Here is a 21255-nt window from a genome sequence, read left to right as displayed (position 1 = left end):
GGAGAGTACAGGTGGGTTCAGCCTCTCTCCGAGTCTTTCCCTGAAGGATCCCAGAAACACGTCATCATTAACACATCATCGCGTCATCGCATCATCGCATCATCGCGTAACATTAGTTGAGTCTGCACATTTGTTTCATTTTGAAATCAAAGCAGAAATCAGATCTTATGCAACGTTCTGGTTGAGTTCCTGCTTTCTGCAAAGATTTGATTGGACGCATTGAAACACGTTCGTTATCAACGTAGACGGAGAACGAATGGTGCTCAGTGAGGTTGTGCACAGATAGGGGGCGCTGTCATGAAAACTGAACTACAACGAAAATGTCTCTCTTCTTTGGTTTTTTCTATGAAAAGAGAACATGGGGCATGTGATTTAAAGAGCAGCTGTTCTGCTGCAGCATACAGTTAAAGCTATCGTAGGGAGGAATAGGAGGGAATATTCCAAGAAAGAAATCTGAATTGTATCAGTTGCAGATATATGGAGATATTCTTTGAGATTAAAGTCGGAAAATGTACGAGAAAAGAAAACATGAATATTCTCTGAGATCATAAAGAAATCAGAAATTGTGGCAAAACCATTGTAACGGCAGTCAATATTTATGTCTCTTTCTCGTAAATGAATTACTTTAATCTCAGAGAATATTCAAAAAAATATTCGTGTAAATTTAGCATTTTAATAAAATGATAAAAAGAGTGTTTTTTTGGGAAATGTACTACTTTAATCTAGAACATTCTTAATTTTTGATGATATTTGATTTAAGTTGGACTTTAAATGTAACAGCGTAGAAGCATAAAGTAGCAAATAAAGTACCTCAAACTTGTGTATAAGTACATTGGATGTACTTTACAGAGCAGAGAGGGAAGAGCGCACTGCTTTTACATGTGGACTCTGACGCACGTCCTCACTAACACCCCCACTGCGAACATGTTCCTCCTCATCCCACTGCTTCAGATATCAACCAGTTTATTGTGGAATGAAATGCACTGATGCTGCTCGCTTCCTTTGGTCTTTGGCTCTAACTCTCCCGGCTCTCTTTCCTCTTTTATCTCTCACGTTCTTTTCTGTCTGCAGATCTCTGGACAGGTGAGGAAGTTAACCGCCTCTTTAACTCCAACACGCATATCTCACGTCTCTGTGCCCGTGTTGGTGTGAGAGAAACCTAAATCTCACAAAAGAAACACTGTGTGTGTGTGTGTGTGTGTGGTCTCTGGTTCTGAGGGTTCACGTGTTTCTCTGTTTCCTCCAGCGATGCGGACGAGAAGCGCTCGGACAGCCAGCCGTCTGTGAACGGGGAGAGTAAGATGGGCAGCGACGACTCTCTGGCCGAGTACGGAGACAGCGTGGACATCCAGTTCAACGAGGACGGCTCCTTCATCGGCCAGTACAGCGGCCAGGGCCCCGCCCCCCACGGCCACGAGAGCTCCGGCCCCGCCTCCCCCGTCACCGCGGCCCCGCCTCCCCCCACCGCCCCGCCCATCCTCAACCGGCCCAGCTAGACACACACACACGCACACACACACACACACACACACACACACACACACACACACCCTTGCTGCCTGCAACCAAACACAAAGGGACAGACCACTCCTGACTCCACACACACACACACACACACACACACACACACACACACTGTCTCAATACATTCCACAGTTGTTTACAGGATTCTACTCCAAGTTTACACACACACACGTACACACACACACACACACACACACACACACACACACACACACACACACACACGTAAACCCATCAGATCAGACAGAACAGACGAAGGCGGAGGACCGGATCCAGCTGCACCAGCTGTTCATGAGTTCAAAGCAGTTGAACATTGTTTGAGTTCATTAAAACCAGTTGCACCACACAAACTGGTTCCAGCGTCGGGATGCGCAGCATTCTCCTTCTTCTCCTGCTGGTTCAGACAACAAGGCAACAAACTGTCCTTTCTTTCGAGGATCTGTTGGTCGGGCGGAACCTCCCGGCTTCGTCAGAACCCAAAACAAACAGCTGGTGCAACACGAGTCCAGTGAGAGGAAGATGATGGCTGATGTGATGAAGAGTGAGACATTAACAAAAAAGGGGGAAATTTCATCTCGTCTGACCAAATATGTGTCCTGTTCATGTACAAACGTATTCATTGTCATGAACGCATTCAGTTGTTTTTACATATAAACCTCCGTCAGCAATATTATCACCTTTTTGTGCTTCGTCATCAAACGTCACCGCTCCGTGTCTTTGTTTACGCCGTTATTAATATTTATTTTGCGTGCATGCGCGGCTGCCAGACCTAAGATGCATGCCCCCCCCCCCCCCCGAGGCATTGAAAGACCCTTCAGCTGGTTTTAAGAGTGTAAAGACTGTTACTGTGTGCGTGCGTGTGCGTGCGTGTGTGTGTGTGTGTGTGTGTGATTGTTCACGCTCTCCATCTCTGCTCTGTAACCCGCAGCGATGGCAGATCTGTTGCCTTAAGATAGCCTCCTCTCCTCCCTCTTCCTGTCCACCCGTCTGTCAATCATCCATTTTACGCTCACACACACACACACACACACACACACACACACACACACACACACACACACACACACACACACACACACACACACACACACGTATACACTGATGCATGCATAAAGTGGAGGACTATGGGAACCACATGGAGGGCCGGTCCTTTGTAGCAAAAACCATATGGGACCCTCTGAAGGAGAGAGGAAGAGGAGGACATGAGGAGGAGGAGGAGGGGGAGCAAGAGGAAGAGGAGGACATGAGGAGGAGGAGTTGACAGAAATAGAGAAGCTGACGTATCGTTCTCAGAATGTAAACCTTGAGATTGTCATTTTTTTTATTTCCATTGCTTCTTTTATAAGATGATCAAATTGTAATTATCTGTTGCTCTGTTTGATTTTTGCTGCAGTCTTTGTATCAACCCCCCCCCCCACCACCACATTTAGAGAAGACTAGAATCATAGCGAGACCCCCCCCCCCCCCCCCCCCTCATCGAGTTCCTTTCTAGCGCTTAGTGATGCAGTGATATTGATTATGAAGAAGTCACAAATGTTAACATGGACGGTTCGATACCAGAGATCAATCTTAACATCTTAATACTTTTATTATTTCGTTGGCAGAAATGAACTCCATGTGCGCGTGACGTGACGCTGATCATCAGACCGTGTTCTGGACCCTGAGAGTGTTTTTACTGTTTGTGGAGCAGAAAGGAGGACGGGAGTCACTGCACTGGAACACAGGGCGCCAAAACCCAACAACATGTTAGTCCGTCTCTAAATACGTCCTGACTTCCTGTCTGACTTTGTTTGGGACTATTTTCAGCAGCGGATGAATCCACATTTGGTGCTCTAGTGAGTGTTTGTATGAGGGAGTTGAGTCAGAATGAACTACAGTGTGATGATGATGATGATGAAGGAATAGTGAGGCTCTTTGATGTGTTTGATGAAGCTCTTTGATTCATTTAACATACGGAGAAAAAACCTCAGAAGTCTCATGAGTGAACTCACCATCCAACATGAAACAGCAGGACGTCCACAAGGTTGCTTTTATTTTTTGTCCTGGTTTGTAACATTGATGCCTTGTCAATCGTCTCGGCTCCTGTCTGTCTCTCTGCTCCTGATGCTGTCTGTCTGTCTGTCTGTCTGCCTGTCTGTCTGTCTGCCTGTCTGTCTGTCTCTCTGCTCCTGATGCTGCCTGTCTGTCTGTCTCTCTGCTCCTGATGCTGCCTGTCTGTCTGCCTGTCTGTCTGTCTGTCTGTCTGTCTGTCTCTCTGCTCCTGATGCTGTCTGTCTGTCTGTCTCTCTGCTCCTGATGCTGTCTGTCTGTCTGTCTGTCTGTCTCTCTGCTCCTGATGCTGTCTGTCTGTCTGTCTGTCTGTCTCTCTGCTCCTGATGCTGTCTGTCTGTCTGTCTGTCTGTCTGTCTGTAACTGTCGCAGCCTTCTTTTATACATATAAACACGATGGGGGAAAATGAAGCATAAAAAAGTAGTAAAAAAAAAAAGACAAAAAAAATGTAGGTATAAATATTAACAATACTGCTATTGATAACAACAACAGTGCTATTATCAGTTGGTACCATGGTAATAACAGGTCAGTGACGACAACACGATGAATGAATCAGTGTCACTGCAAGGGGCGTGTGTGTGTGTGTGTGTGTGAGAGGCATTCAACACACACATATACAGAGGGGGGGGGGGGGTGTTCTGCAATATTGAGGTGTGCTGATGTTGTACCTGCTCGTTGCATTGTGCGCTGAACTGTATCTGACAAACTAACCCCGACTGTCAACTAATAAATAAACATGGATACGCATATCCTGAACAGTAGCTTCTCTTCTGTGTGTGTGTGTGTGTGTGTGAGTGAGTGTGTGAGTGTGTGTGTGAGTGTGTGTGTTCTTGTACATCAATCTCTGAGAGGATCAGTGTATTTTCGGCCTCCTTTAATCTCCTCACACGGGGGAGACGTTTCAGTTGGTGGCAATCACAGGCTGTATAAAATAAGTGGGCGTGGTCATTGTGATGTCACTCATTGGTTGGTGGACTGATGTTTTATTAAAGCCTCGAGTTCGACGTTTTGGTCGTCGTCATCTTGGATTACGGTCGTCGCCATCTTGGCTTTTTGCAACCAACGAACGGAAGTTATGAACTCAAACAGACAAATTTCATTTTACAAGTTTTATTTTTCAGACTTTTTCAGACTTACAATGCTGCAGGTCTGCTCTCTCTCACACACACACACACACACACACACACACACACACACACACACACACACACAACTACTTAACTTTAAAATGAACACTTACAAATCAACGTTTACTAGATTATGGGTCACTAAAGTTAGTCACCACGTCTCTCACTTGTTTCCTCGGTTTCGTTGTCTGTTCTCTGACTATGGTGGCTGCTGTTGTTTGTGTTCTTCTGGAAAATGGTCACGTGATCGGAGCGAGACGAATCAGGGAAGGACACGTCGTGACTGCTAAGAACCGATCAAGTGGCGAAGGTGGGTGTCTAAGCGTGGACGGCGTCCACACTACGAGGTAACCGCGGACTTTTCAACCTCATCCGTCCTCAGGAACGTTTTTAAACGTATCCGCTTTCGGTGCGTAGTGTGGCCGCTCAGTGTAAACAAAGCAGACGATATGCGTTTTAAAATGGAAACGGAGAAGTGTGGACACGACTTAACTATTTGTAAAATAGTTGGAGTGCCCCTTTAAATTTTGCTGTGACAATGTCATTGCATCTTAAAAGGTATCCAACCATATTGCACATAAGAAGTTTGTGGACTGACATTATAAAGCCTCTACTTCGGCAATTTCGCTATCGCCATCTTGTTTTTTTACAACCAGTGAACAGGAAGTGACCATATTAGGACTGAGGAGGAGTCACGTAGAGACGCCGTATACATCTCTGGTCAATCAGCGTGTAGCCCCGCCCTAAAGCATCCCCTGCTTTATGGTCTGTGTCACTCTAAATGGACCATAATGTACTAAATGAACATCATGCTGTATTGAAGAAGACTTGAAACTAGAGATTGAGACATAAATTCATGTTTACAATGTTTACTGAGGTAATAAATCAAGAGAGAAGTAGAGTCATCTTCTCATAGACTTCTATACAACCAGAGGAGTCGCCCCCTGGTGGACACTAGAGAGAATGCAGCTTTAACACGTGAAGCTCTGACTTCACTCTTCAAAAACTGGAAGTTATCGCCTGTATACAACTAATAAACAGTATTTCTGCAATGGGACACACACACACACACCTACACACACACACACACGCACACACACAGAGTGAGCACGCAGCATCGGTGCTGCTGGCAGCAGCTCTCCAGAGGACAGAGGACAGAGGACAGAGGACAGGCGTGGTGGATGATGGAACATTTATTTGAGCAGAGACCAGTTAGAGCGGTTTGTTGTCATCGAGGAAGGAGATTAAGTAACGACGGGTTACAACTAGTTTCCCTGACGCAGATGGTGTGTGTGTGTGTGTGTGAGACCGGAGGAATACTAAACTGAAAGGGAGCACACTGAGGACGACGACCACATTTTAAGGACCATTTAGGCAAGCTGCAACTTGCCTGCATCGACCGACCATCACACAGCAACGGAGCGGAGGCAGCGACACACATCTGCCCATGCTACACGCACACACACACACACACACACTCTTATAACACACTCCGCCAGGAATAGATTGGGAGGATGAACGGAGCGGCGATTGCGCAAGAGCGGACCGAGCCCCAGGGGGGCGCGAGGAGGGCGCTCCGGTTCCAGCGGCCGCACGGTGAGTGACAGCAACACACACACAGCCGACGGTCGCATGTCCGTGTTAAACAGCAATGTATGTAACACAAACGCGCGCGCGCACGCATAAACTAGACCACTTCCTCTTTCTTTCATTCATTCGTGTCGCAGCTTGAGAGACTGTGCGCGTGCGCAGCCCCGTAACGCAAACTGTCGATCACTCTCATTGATTAACGAGCAGAGCGCGTGGCTATACGTCACCGCCCCACTGACGCTACACAAAAACAAACACACTGTTTGAATCGGTTTCATTCAGACACACGTGCACGCGCACACACATGTCTGCATCCTCATGTCAGTTATGTGGTATGTTTCTGCGCAGCCTGTGAGTTTTTTTGGCAGCCAACATTGGGAACAGCACGTGCTGCCTGTGTCTGTCCCTGCGGCGGCAGCAGCGCGCGGAGTGCTGGGTGTCGTCCGCCCCGGTGGACCGGAGAGAGAGCTGCACGCTCGAGGAAGCATGGCGGGGACCCGGGGTGTCAGGAGGGCCAGGCGGGTATTTTGGGAGAGGATGGGGTGTTGTTACGAGGAGCGACCCACGTGTCCGATGAAATCTCTGCTAAAAGAAAACTAATGGAGTCCAGGAAGGGCGGGATACCGGCGCGGCGCGTGCGGTGCCAGAGCACAGGTGAGGTTTGAACAGGAAGCTTTAAGAGCAGACAGATGGACGTTAACCTCATCTCTCTCACGCACGCACGCACGCACACACTAACCTCACACACTAACCTCACACACACACTCTGCATGAGATGACTCCTGTGAACTATGTGCCGTCATCAGGTGAGGTGACATCAGCGGTGTAGAAGTACTCATTAAGTAGAAGTACTTCAGTGTAAAGCTATTGTACTACAAGTACAAGTCTTGCATGTAGTGTCTCCAGTAAAAGAGATGGAAAGTACTTCAAATACATTTACTCAAATACTGTACTTGAGTTCAATTTTAAGATAATTCTACGTGAGTATTTCTATTATTTATTAGTTTACACGTTTAATCCAAAACGTTGCAGAAGCAAATATCGTACTCTATTATTATTATTATTATTATTATTATTATTATTATTATTATTATTATTATTATTGTGATCAATTATTGTGATCAATTATTGGGGGTATCTTCTTCCTTTATGAAGTCCTGGAATGTTCAGGAACATTTCCTGCATGAGCTGATGTGTGAGTGAGATCAGGGATGAGGTCCAGGGAACATCTGTTCCTCCAAGACCTCCTTCAGGGGAAGTGCAGGGACGCTTTCAACCAATCACAGGACTCCGCTGATGACTGATTCCAGTCCGTGACTTGTTTTGATTAAACATTTAATTAATTGATAATAACTACTCAGTCACAATATTTCAGTTTGCTGGTTGCAAAAAAAAGAAAAAGATGGCTACGGCCAAATACCGAACTCTGAGTTTCAAAAAATGTACAAAAGTATTTGAGTAAAAGTACTTCGTAAGTACTTGCTTATGGTTTGAACAGATGTGTGTCTTCACATGTCGCTGTTAACATCACCAAAACATGCAACAACCAACATGAACACTCACAGTAAACATCCAGTATGTCTCTCTCACACACACACACACGCACACACACACACACACACACACACACACACACACACACACACACACACACACACACAGGTTACATTAGACATCATCTGCCATGATCATAAAGGAGCTGCTCAGCGTGGTCCCTCGACTCCGCTTCCTGTACGCATGCTGGGGCAAAGTTCAGAGTCACAGTTAGTGATTAGTGGACGGCCTCATTCTGACAGTGACGGCTGAATCGACCAATCAGACGCTCCCATCAGGTGTGCTGACTGACTCAAATTCCTCCCACCCTTCCCAACCAACTGCTGACATCCTGGGAGAAAGTTCAAAATCAGTTCTCTCACCTGGAGAGTGTCTCTTTATCTCGTCGTCCTGTCACACACACACACACACACACACACACACACACACACACACACACACACACTTGGCTGGTGAAGCCATGTCACAAAGAACGCTCACTCAACATCCTCTGGAGAAGACATGGGGTCCGTGGATGAAAAGCAGGATGAGCCAACGCAGAGGCTGTGAGTAGCAGACACACACACACACACACACACAACCATTGCTTGTTTTCGTCTCGCTTCAGTGTAACGAGTCGATACTTGTGCATTATTCTATCTCAGTTTAACTTCACACCAGATGTGCTCCACATCCATTTCTATTTTACGCCAGAATTTTGAACGAAATCAGACGCAGGTTCTCCCCAAAACGGATCTCCTTTTGATCGTAATAACCTCCGTCTCTCTCTGAGGTCTTTCATCTCTTTCCATCGCTTCAGGACGTCTTTGTTTTTTCATCTTGAAATCAACTTCCTTATGCTTTTAATTTGTGCTTAATATGCTGATGTGTGTGTGTGTGTGTGTGTGTGTGTGTCTATAGGACCTCTTAAATGAGATGCTACATCACGAGGGGTTATTCTTTAATAAACTCATGAATGGAGGGTCAGTGGAGCAGCAGAGGGAACGTTTCTGTGTTGGTTTGTTTCGAGGATCTTCTGTGTGAGAGACCGGCGGGACGTTCACCCCACGGGGCCACCGTGAGAACACGTGGTGTTGGGCCTGATGTCAAGATCTTATTAAAGGCGCCTCCTCTTAGTCCATTAGTCCACGAAATGGTCAATTTTGGTCTCAATCCACCAAGATCTCTTTGGTTGATTAGTCGTTGATTATGCTGAATGACGTATTTCCCAAAACATTTCTGGCAAACATAAGATTTAAACGGGTGCTTTTTGTGTGATTCTTTGTGGAGAAACTCACGTTCTCTGCTGGAGGATAAACCCGGTCAGGTATGGTTCTCTTCTGTGCCCAAAAGATGCTTCAACAGTGGTGGAAGAAGTACTTGGATCCTTCACTTGAGTAAAATATGAAAAAGTACATGTTGTTCAGTGAAATGTCTCCTTTTATTAATTATGTTATTATTCGACAGTGAAGCATCAATGTCAGAGCAGCGTGTTGCCGTTGTAGCTACTTTTATCTACTTTCAATACAGTTCGTTTCGTACACGGGGTCCCAAGCTGAGGGTCGGGCCCCTTCAAAGGGTCACCAGGTCAATCTGAGGATTGAAGAAACTAAGGTCTGATACACAAAACTGTTTCCAGTTTTTATGCCTCCGTGTCGGCGACAGTGCGTCCTCGTTAACGTGAACGCCTGGTGTGACAAGATATAACATACACATAACCCTCCTGTGTGTTTCAGCGTCGGTGCCTCAGTTCACCAACTCCCCCACCATGATCGTGATGGTGGGACTCCCGGCCCGAGGGAAGACCTACATCTCTAAGAAGCTCACCAGATACCTGAACTGGATCGGAGTCACGACCAAAGGTGTCGCATCACAGTGATTACACTCACAAACCTCAAACTCATCACGTTGTTTGTTCTTTCTCTGTTTGATTATGAAAAGACAACGAAAATATTTTCATTTGACACAATAACCTGACAAAATAACCTACAGAGATATATCTTCTTTGTTTCATCTTGTTCTTACAGAGATATCTTCTTTGTTTCATCTTGTTCTTACAGATATATCTTCTTTGTTTCATCTTGTTCTTACAGAGATATATCTTCTTTGTTTCATCTTGTTCTTTGTTTCATCTTGTTCTTACAGAGATATATCTTCTTTGTTTCATCTTGTTCTTATGGAGATATCTTCTTTGTTTCATCTTGTTCTTACAGAGATATCTTCTTTGTTTCATCTTGTTCTTACAGAGATATATCTTCTTTGTTTCATCTTGTTCTTACAGATATATCTTCTTTGTTTCATCTTGTTCTTACAGAGATATCTTCTTTGTTTCATCTTGTTCTTACGGAGATATATCTTCTTTGTTTCATCTTGTTCTTATGGAGATATCTTCTTTGTTTCATCTTGTTCTTACAGAGATATCTTCTTTGTTTCATCTTGTTCTTACAGAGATATATCTTCTTTGTTTCATCTTGTTCTTACAGATATATCTTCTTTGTTTCATCTTGTTCTTACGGAGATATATCTTCTTTGTTTCATCTTGTTCTTACAGATATATCTTCTTTGTTTCATCTTGTTCTTACAGAGATATCTTCTTTGTTTCATCTTGTTCTTACGGAGATATATCTTCTTTGTTTCATCTTGTTCTTATGGAGATATCTTCTTTGTTTCATCTTGTTCTTACAGAGATATCTTCTTTGTTTCATCTTGTTCTTACAGAGATATCTTCTTTGTTTCATCTTGTTCTTACGGAGATATATCTTCTTTGTTTCATCTTGTTCTTACAGAGATATATCTTCTTTGTTTCATCTTGTTCTTTGTTTCATCTTGTTCTTACAGAGATATATCTTCTTTGTTTCATCTTGTTCTTACAGAGATATATCTTCTTTGTTTCATCTTGTTCTTATGGAGATATCTTCTTTGTTTCATCTTGTTCTTACAGAGATATCTTCTTTGTTTCATCTTGTTCTTACAGAGATATATCTTCTTTGTTTCATCTTGTTCTTTGTTTCATCTTGTTCTTACAGATATATCTTCTTTGTTTCATCTTGTTCTTACAGAGATATCTTCTTTGTTTCATCTTGTTCTTACGGAGATATATCTTCTTTGTTTCATCTTGTTCTTATGGAGATATCTTCTTTGTTTCATCTTGTTCTTACAGAGATATCTTCTTTGTTTCATCTTGTTCTTACAGAGATATATCTTCTTTGTTTCATCTTGTTCTTACAGATATATCTTCTTTGTTTCATCTTGTTCTTACGGAGATATATCTTCTTTGTTTCATCTTGTTCTTACAGATATATCTTCTTTGTTTCATCTTGTTCTTACAGAGATATCTTCTTTGTTTCATCTTGTTCTTACGGAGATATATCTTCTTTGTTTCATCTTGTTCTTATGGAGATATCTTCTTTGTTTCATCTTGTTCTTACAGAGATATCTTCTTTGTTTCATCTTGTTCTTACAGAGATATATCTTCTTTGTTTCATCTTGTTCTTACAGAGATATATCTTCTTTGTTTCATCTTGTTCTTACAGAGATATATCTTCTTTGTTTCATCTTGTTCTTACAGAGATATATCTTCTTTGTTTCATCTTGTTCTTACAGAGATATCTTCTTTGTTTCATCTTGTTCTTACAGAGATATATCTTCTTTGTTTCATCGTGTTCTTACGGAGATATATCTTCTTTGTTTCATCGTGTTCTTATGGAGATATATCTTCTTTGTTTCATCTTGTTCTTACAGAGATATCTTCTTTGTTTCATCGTGTTCTTACGGAGATATATCTTCTTTGTTTCATCTTGTTCTTACAGATATATCTTCTTTGTTTCATCTTGTTCTTACAGAGATATCTTCTTTGTTTCATCTTGTTCTTACGGAGATATATCTTCTTTGTTTCATCTTGTTCTTATGGAGATATCTTCTTTGTTTCATCTTGTTCTTACAGAGATATCTTCTTTGTTTCATCTTGTTCTTACAGAGATATCTTCTTTGTTTCATCTTGTTCTTACAGAGATATATCTTCTTTGTTTCATCTTGTTCTTACAGATATATCTTCTTTGTTTCATCTTGTTCTTACGGAGATATATCTTCTTTGTTTCATCTTGTTCTTACAGATATATCTTCTTTGTTTCATCTTGTTCTTACAGAGATATCTTCTTTGTTTCATCTTGTTCTTACGGAGATATATCTTCTTTGTTTCATCTTGTTCTTATGGAGATATCTTCTTTGTTTCATCTTGTTCTTACAGAGATATCTTCTTTGTTTCATCTTGTTCTTACAGAGATATATCTTCTTTGTTTCATCTTGTTCTTACAGATATATCTTCTTTGTTTCATCTTGTTCTTACAGATATATCTTCTTTGTTTCATCTTGTTCTTACAGAGATATATCTTCTTTGTTTCATCTTGTTCTTACAGATATATCTTCTTTGTTTCATCTTGTTCTTACAGAGATATCTTCTTTGTTTCATCTTGTTCTTACAGATATATCTTCTTTGTTTCATCGTGTTCTTACAGATATATCTTCTTTGTTTCATCTTGTTCTTACAGAGATATCTTCTTTGTTTCATCTTGTTCTTACAGAGATATCTTCTTTGTTTCATCTTGTTCTTACAGATATATCTTCTTTGTTTCATCTTGTTCTTACAGAGATATCTTCTTTGTTTCATCATGTTCTTACGGAGATATATCTTCTTTTTGTTTCAGTGTTTAACGTCGGCCAGTACAGAAGAGACGCCACTCGTTCCTACAACAGCTTCGAGTTCTTCCGACCCGACAACACCGAGGCCATGAAGATCCGCAAGTATGAACCGTCTCACCGCCAATGCGTGACTTTACGTATAAACCGATCAAATATGTATGAAAGCGTCCAGATCAGATTGGCGTTCTCTTAGAAATATGGCATTCTTAATGTTCTTTCTGTGCACAGAGCTTGTGCCATCGCTGCCCTCAAAGACGTGTGTGACTACTTCACCAGAGGGCAGGGGCAGGTGGTGGTGAGTCTGACCCTAAAATCAGTATGTTTTTGATGCAACTGTAGGAGAATGAACAGTAAACAGTGAGTCTGATATCAATAATTATATATTAATAATGACTAAGGATGCCTCCCAAAATCAGAACCGGTTCTAAATGAGTAAAATCCTGGAGTACTGATGCGGTCCGTTGTTAATGGTTCTGCTATCGGTAGTTTAGAAGTTCCGGAGTGAGACGTCCTCGTCTCAGACCTCCTCTTTGTTCGAGGAGTCGCCCCCTGCTGAACATTAGAGAGAATGCAGGTTTTAAGGTTGCATAGTTTCAAGTCAAAAACCCTGAAATGTTCATAGGTTAGGACCCCAAAACCCAATATCTCCTCCTATCTTTTATGGCCTGTAGAATTAACGTATTTAGGCTCATAATGATTACTCATACCAGCAGATTTACACGCTTACATGTGAATAAGTACTTGTTTTTTTCCCCACTTGAAGCACTGATCACATTTGGCTCTTTTAGGTTTTTGATGCCACCAACACCACGCTGGAGCGCAGAGAGGTCATCCTCCAGTTCGCCGAGGAGAACGGTTACAAGGTTTGTTCTTGGGTTGTTTTGTTTTTTGTTCCGTTACAACAACAAAAACCTAAGAAATGAAACATCTGCTTCAATCTCTCTTTCTTTTCTCACCCGTCCAGGTTTTCTTCGTGGAGTCGATATGTGACGATCCAGAAATCATCGCTGCAAATATTAAAGTGTGTGTGTGTGTGTGTGTGTGTGTGTGAGTGTGTGTGAGAGTGTGTGTCAGAACAGGAAGTTGTGGGTCCAAGATCACTGCTTTGAACCAAGAGCTGTTGGGAGGCAGAGCTCCCAGTGTGCCTCTTATTTGTGTTATTGGTGGAACAGACTGACACTCTGACGTTCTGCCAAGTTACGTGTGGCATTTGTTCCAAAAAAAGACAGTTTGAACATATGGAGAATGATCTTCCTGCTGGTATCACAGTTTTTAATTTCACTTCCCCTTTTAAATTTTTTTCCTGTTTTCTGATTCACAGCTGCCCCGAAACTTTAACTTCTAGAAGGCTTCATGCGGTTAAAAATACAACGTTAAAAACATTACCAAGATTTTAAAAGTCTATCGTAAAAAAATGTGGATAAAAAAGTCTTCTTTCATGTCTTCTGGCGAAGAAGGTATGACGACAATAACTGTTTCTTTGGTTAAAATACATTATATAACATCTGTCAAGTTATTTTTTGAGACATTTTGATGAGAAAAAGTTGCAAATCTTTAGAAATGTGTATTTTTTTGCAAATTGGAATATTTTCTTCTGGAACAGTTGTAAGAGCAAAATGAAGGATGAAAATGTTCTCTCTCTCTGTCTGTGTCTCTGTCTCTGAATAGCAAGTGAAGCTGAGCAGTCCTGACTATGCAGACTGTGACAAAGAGGAGGCCGTGGCCGACTTCCTGAAGAGGATCGAATGTTACAAGTTGACCTACGTCCCGCTGGATGACAACAAGGACAGGTGAAGTCCTTATCTAGAGATACTAAGTCCTTATCTAGAGATACTAAGTCCTTATCTAGAGATACGAAGTCCTCATCTAGAGATACTAAGTCCTTATCTAGAGATACTAAGTCCTTATCTAGAGATACGAAGTCATGATCTAGAGATACTAAGTCCTCATCTAGAGATACTAAGTCCTCATCTAGATAAAGTAAGTCCTCATCTAGAGATACTAAGTCCTTATCTAGAGATACTAAGTCCTTATCTAGAGATACTAAGTCCTCATCTAGAGATACGAAGTCCTCATCTAGAGATACTAAGTCCTTATCTAGAGATACTAAGTCCTCATCTAGAGATACTAAGTCCTTATCTAGAGATACTAAGTCCTTATCTAGAGATACTAAGTCCTCATCTAGAGATACTAAGTCCTTATCTAGAGATACTAAGTCCTCATCTAGAGATACTAAGTCCTCATCTAGAGAAAGTAAGTCCTCATCTAGAGATACTAAGTCCTTATCTAGAGATACTAAGTCCTTATCTAGAGATACTAAGTCCTCATCTAGAGATACGAAGTCCTCATCTAGAGATACTAAGTCCTTATCTAGAGATACTAAGTCCTCATCTAGAGATACTAAGTCCTCATCTAGAGATACTAAGTCCTTATCTAGAGATACTACGTCCTCATCTAGATACTACGTCCTCATCTAGAGATACTAAGTCCTCATCTAGAGATACTAAGTCCTTATCTAGAGATACTAAGTCCTCATCTAGAGATACTAAGTCCTCATCTAGAGATACTAAGTCCTTATCTAGAGATACTAAGTCCTTATCTAGAGATACGAAGTCATGATCTAGAGATACTAAGTCCTCATCTAGAGATACTAAGTCCTCATCTAGAGAAAGTAAGTCCTCATCTAGAGATACTAAGTCCTTATCTAGAGATACTAAGTCATGCTCTAGAGATACTAAGTACTTATCTAGAGATACTAAGTCCTTATCTAGAGATACTAAGTCCTCATCTAGAGATACAAAGTCCTCATCTAGAGATACGAAGTCCTCATCTAGAGATACTAAGTCCTCATCTAGAGATACTAAGTCCTTATCTAGAGATACTAAGTCCTTATCTAGAGACACTAAGTCCTTATCTAGAGATACTAAGTCCTCATCTAGAGAAACTAAGTCCTTATCTAGAGATACTAAGTCCTTATCTAGAGACACTAAGTCCTTATCTAGAGATACGAAGTCCTCATCTAGAGATACTAAGTCCTTATCGAGAGACACTAACTCATGATCTAGAGATACGAAGTCATGATCTAGAGATACTAAGTCCTCATCTAGAGATACGAAGTCATGATCTAGAGATACTAAGTCCTCATCTAGAGATACGAAGTCATGATCTAGAGATACTAAGTCCTCATCTAGAGAAAGGAAGTCCTCATCTAGAGATAGTAAGTCCTCATCTAGAGATACTAAGTCCTCATCTAGAGAAAGTAAGTCCTCATCTAGAGAAAGTAAGTCCTCATCTAGAGAAAGTAAGTCCTTATCTAGAGATACTAAGTCCTCATCGAGAGATACTAAGTTCTTATCTAGAGACACTAAGTTCTTATCTAGAGATACTAAGTCCTCATCTAGAGATACTAAGTCCTCATCTAGAGACACTAAGTTCTTATCTAGAGATACTAAGTCCTCATCTAGAGATACTAAGTCCTCATCTAGAGACACTAAGTTCTTATCTAGAGTTACTAAGTCCTCATCTAGAGACACTAAGTTCTTATCTAGAGATACTAAGTTCTTATCTAGAGACACTAAGTCATACTAAGTTTCTCATTATAATGACTTATTTTCATCACAGTTCAGAAATGGGCTTCCATGAATCTCCGATTGTTGAAGATGACTGTCGAGTTCTGCTACTCTGTTTGAGTCAAACCATTCATCACGTCCTTACGCAGGAGCTTGTCCTACATCAAGATCTTCAACGTGGGCAGCAGGTACCTGGTGAACCGCGTCCGGGACCACATTCAGAGCCGGATAGTGTACTACCTCATGAACATACACGTTACCCCGAGGTCCATCTACCTGTGTCGCCACGGCGAGAGCGAGCTCAACCTCGTGGGTCGCATCGGGGGAGACTCCGGTCTGTCGCCTCGCGGCGCAAAGGTCAGCAGTGTTTGGTGTCTTTTTTATTATACACACATCCTGTTTCTTGTCTCATGTCCTCGTGTGTGTGTGTGTGTCAGTTTGCCAGTGCTCTGGGGACGTACATGCGTGGGCAGTCCATCAGCGACCTGAAGGTGTGGACGAGCCACATGAAGAGGACCATCCAGACCGCAGAGGCCCTGGGGGTCCCGTATGAACAGTGGAAGGCCCTCAATGAGATAGACGCTGTGAGTATGTTCATCCAGTTTTTATACAGTTTGTTAGTTTGTATATTGGAAGATTATACACATATTTAAACTCTGTTTGCTGTGTAAGGAAGAAGGTTGTGTGTGTTTTAGACATTTGTTTCTGTGTTTTCTGTCTCAGGGGGTTTGTGAGGACATGATGTATGAGGAGATTCAGGAGAATTACCCAGAGGAGTTTGCACTGAGGGACCAAAACAAGTATCGGTACCGCTACCCGAAAGGAGAGGTGACCACACCCCTTCTTTTACTCATTTCCTTTGAATGTCTGTGTGTGTTTGAACTGGAACAGATCTGGACTCCTTATGCGGGAACAAACACTGAATTTAGTTAATTTAGTTTTAATCAAAGCTCAGACTGGGTGACAATATTCTATGGAAGCCCATTTCTGCCACTTTGATTTAAAAAAAAATACTAAATAATGTAAGTCGCGATAATGACTTAGTGTCTCTAAATAATGGATGTTATCAATATTTTAGTATCAATGTTCTAAATCCAAATGTTGAGAAAGTTTTTCATTATTTTGAAACAATAACTGGTCTCTCTCTCTCTGTCTGTCTGTCTTATTTTACTTTACTTTACTTTATTTTATTATTTTATTACTCAGTTGGTACCTGTTAGCTGTGTTGCGTCCAGAGGTTCTGTGTGATTGTTGAATCCAAAGTTCAGCGTGGATTTTTACCACCTCATGTTTCTCTTTCTCTCTCTCTGTCTCTCTCTCTCTCTCTCTCTCGCTCGCTCTCTGTCTCTCTCTCTTTGTCTCTCTCTCTCTCTCTCTCTCTCTGTATCTCTCTCTCTCTCTCTCTCTGTCTCTCTCTGTCTCTCTCTCTCTCTCTCTCTCTCTCTCTCTCTGTGAACCAGTCTTACGAGGACCTGGTCCAGCGTCTGGAGCCGGTCATCATGGAGCTGGAGAGACAGGAGAATGTTTTGGTCATCTGTCACCAGGCGGTGATGAGATGTCTGCTCGCCTACTTCCTGGACAAGACTGCTCGTGAGAAAAAGACTACAATGTGATGAACAACTACAGTGATCAGCTGTTTAAGGAGATTACTGATGAAACTATACATTTGTGTTTTTAAAGATGTACTTCCTTCGGTAGGAACCAATGGGCTTGGAGCTGAGAGTCCTCTGATCTGTGCCATGTTATAATGAGATAAATGTGACTCTGTGTGTCCTGTCAGATGAGCTGCCCTACCTGAAGTGTCCTCTGCACACGGTGCTGAAGCTCACCCCGGTGGCCTACGGTGCGTCTCTGCTGGACACGTGTCCTCGGCACCATGACTCCTCTAATCTTTACATCGTTCTCTGACTGTACCTGTGGTGGTTTGTGTTTTTTTATTCTCTCAGGTTGTAAAGTGGAGACTGTCTTCCTGAACATTGAAGCTGTCAACACTCACAGAGACAAACCAGAGGTAATTGAATTACTCTGTAGTATTTCACAAAGAGGAGGAAGGTAGTATTTTAGATGTTATTGTTCTTTTGCTGTAATCAGTTATTACAATTTACTGTGATGTTTAGTGTAGAGTATGTTATATATACATATATTTATGTTTATATATATATATATATATATATAAACATATATATATATATATATATATATATATATATATATGTGTGTATATATATATATATATATATATATATATATACATATATGTGAGTGTGTGTGTATATATAAATACATATACAAAAATGGGTAATGTCACAATATTTGAGGTGCTACAAAAATATCTTTCTCAATAATTCCATACAATGACTGATGTATATGTAATCAAGGCATCGTTGACTTAATAATTGTTAATAGTTGTTTAAAAAATGTAATAACAATAAATAACCACAAAGAAATAAGAATAAAATTGAATATGATTGTCTGATTTATGTTTGTTTTTTGTTTAAGAAATCTAAGAAAACACTTTGAATCTGTAGACGACTGCCTAATAGTCTTATTATTGCCATTTGATGACAATTGCTCATATATTGTAAGCCTAAATAAGTATATGTATTATTTTGAACAACGGTTAAATGTTATTTCACAAGTTTCAAAAAGTGCCCCCAATTTTTTGAAAATGCCCTGGATCTCAGTCAGTGGGGGCAAAAATTGCCCCCAAAAAAATATGTGAATTTCCTACCCTGGTGTGTGTATATATTCGTGTGTGTGTATATATATATTAGTGTGTGTGTGTGTGTGTGTGTGTTACTTGTTGTAAGAAGACACTGGTTTCCGAGTGTAACCAGCCGATCACAGTGAACCTGTAACAGTTGGGTTGAGGGAGTGAACTCCAGATGAAGGTAAATAAAGTATCAGTTTGTGTCTTCCTCAGAACGTGGACGTGGACAGAGAACCGGCGGCGGCGTTAGAGACGGTCCCAGACCACATCTAGAGGCCGCTGCAGGGAGCTGGTCTCTCTTCCACCCAGAGCCTCGAGGGAAGTGATGTCATGAAGTAATGAGCTTTCTGCGACGGCGGCCTCCTTCCATTGTAAATGCACTTTATAATGCAGGGCTCAGGCCACATGTGTGTGACAAGTGAAGGAGAGGCTGCCTTGACTGTGAAAAATGAGCTGCTGAACACTGTTCACGTCGCCTTCTGCTCTTCATCCCGTCACTCTGTTGCCCCTCCTCTTCCCCACTTGTACTAATTGCATTAATCATTCAAGCCAGTTGTTAACTTGACCCGGCATGTCGGTGTGAGCCATCTTTGCATCATGTTATCTGGTCTCTGCATTCACAGAGGTGCATCATAAGAGTCCACACGACGATGGTGTCATTCTGTTGTCAGTGGTCACGGTGGGGCAGGACGAGGAAGAGGAGGATTCACAGTGAACGTGGCAACAATGCTGAATGAGGCTCAAGGGGACAGTTCTTTGCTGAGAGTTAGAGACTAAAATACCTATTTTTCCTCTTACCTGTCGCTCTATTTATCAATCTAGATTGTTTGGCTGCGAGTTGTTGGCGACTGAAATGGGAACAATATTGCACTTTAATGCACCAAATACGTTGTCTCTCAAGTCTCTTAACAGAAATGATGACCCGGTTATTCCAGAAGACCTCGATGTGAGCAGTTTTCATGTCGGAACTACAGTTGAAAGAAAATAGTTCCTACATACAAACTGCTCACAACAAGCTCTGTTTACCGATCTGTTTTTGGTGCTCAAAGCATGTTTACCCCTCTATGAATGAATGCATTTTATTTGTAGAGCGCTTTTCACAGACATAACATCACAAAGTGCTTAACAGAGCAGACATTTAAAAGCATAAAAAACACGTGACCCTAGGGTCAATAAATTACATACACAGAGAAAAATAAAAACTATGTTTAGAGAGGCAGACGTCTCCAAACTACTGACTCTAAAACGACCTCGACTGGTAAAAAGCTCTACAGGGAAGAGGAAAAACATGCATCTTTGATTTTGTGGTGAACTGTCCCTTTAAATCTGAACCGCTTCGTAAGTTTGAGTCACTTTCAGTCTGAATCACACCGGTGGGTTTCTCCTGGCTGGATGTGTCCCTTTGGTGTGAATGCTGAATGAAACTTGCAAAGTCACACCACACATCCCACAATCCTTTGGGAGGGAAAGTAGAGGGGACAAATGGAACTTTAACTGCCCGAATATACCATGATGTGTCTCACATGAGTCCAAGATACATGATGATTCTATGCACCCTCCACTCACTCACACACACACACACACACACGTGTGCGGGAACATGTTTTTCTAACTTTGACACGTGTTGTATTGAGGGACATGAGATCTGGCGCCCTGAGGTTTCTTAAGGTTCACTGGGACCTGAGGTGAAGATGTGGGAGCTCGCACCTCTTAGTCGGGCTTTCTTTGGGTCCAGTACTCCTGCATGTCATGGAGCTGGTCATCCAACGACTCCGTTAACTTCATTTAAAATCTACAGAACCGTGAGGACGAAATCTATTACATCACAGATTCACTCATCAAACATTTATTGTCCTGTTGAAGCTGTTCGGACCAAAACAAGTACATAGATTTCTGATCGTTACCTCTGATCTCGTGAGGACGTTTGTGGTGACGGCTCTTATAATATTTACACCATTTCAAGCGCCTCAGTCTGTCACACTGAACCCGTCACCAGGTGAGTTAAGTCTCTGAGGGCTCAGGCCTAAACGTAGAGAAACAATAATGAACACAATCATCTCAGCGGACCTTTATTTGTTTCGGTCTTTGAGGGACACCAGCACATATTTACCATGTAAATAAACTCGTTCACTTCCTCCCACACAATGTGACGAGTGTCTGTCAGAAAACTAGAACTGCTCTTTTAAAGCGCACATCCAGCTGTTGTGGTAGCAAACGTATGAAGTCGTGCTTCCTGTTTGTCTTTATGTTCGTGTACACGTCCTGAAGCCTGTGCTGTGTGACCACTGATGATGTCATCGATGACGTTCAACAGCAACGAGAGAAATAAAAAGTCGAATTTGTTTATTTGAAGGTTCCCCATCGCTGACGTAGAAGCGGTTCTCACAGATCTTTACTTCCTGAGCTGCTACCTTCTTAAAGTCCTGGCAATAAAATAAACAATGGATACCTGAG

At 41.9% G+C, this 21255-nt stretch overlaps 1 protein-coding gene across 3 annotated transcripts; it reads left to right on the top strand.

The window, feature by feature from the left end:
• Positions 1-6021: 6021 nt before the first annotated feature.
• LOC306781228 (6-phosphofructo-2-kinase/fructose-2,6-bisphosphatase) lies at positions 6022-21254 on the top strand. Of its 3 annotated transcripts, XM_079273978.1 has the most exons (14): positions 6022-6297; positions 9561-9686; positions 12528-12624; positions 12751-12817; positions 13311-13385; positions 13487-13543; positions 14191-14312; positions 16241-16448; positions 16529-16675; positions 16815-16919; positions 17552-17681; positions 17872-17934; positions 18038-18102; positions 19015-21254. In XM_079273978.1, the coding sequence occupies exons 1-14, from the start codon at positions 6216-6218 to the stop codon at positions 19072-19074; spliced, it is 1404 nt and encodes a 467-aa protein (XP_079130104.1). In that variant the 5' UTR covers positions 6022-6215; the 3' UTR covers positions 19075-21254. The 3 variants fall into 3 exon arrangements, 2 of the variants coding, with proteins under 2 accessions (XP_079130104.1, XP_079130105.1); XR_013772195.1 differs by lacking the exon at positions 19015-21254 and having other exon boundaries at positions 17552-17700; positions 18038-18063; XM_079273979.1 differs by lacking the exon at positions 13487-13543.
• Position 21255: the final 1 nt, after the last annotated feature.

The sequence above is a fragment of the Melanostigma gelatinosum genome (genome assembly GCF_949748355.1).
Source record: "Melanostigma gelatinosum genome assembly, chromosome: 8".
Lineage (NCBI taxonomy): Eukaryota > Metazoa > Chordata > Actinopteri > Perciformes > Zoarcidae > Melanostigma > Melanostigma gelatinosum.
This window is presented reverse-complemented; position numbering and strand designations above follow the sequence as displayed.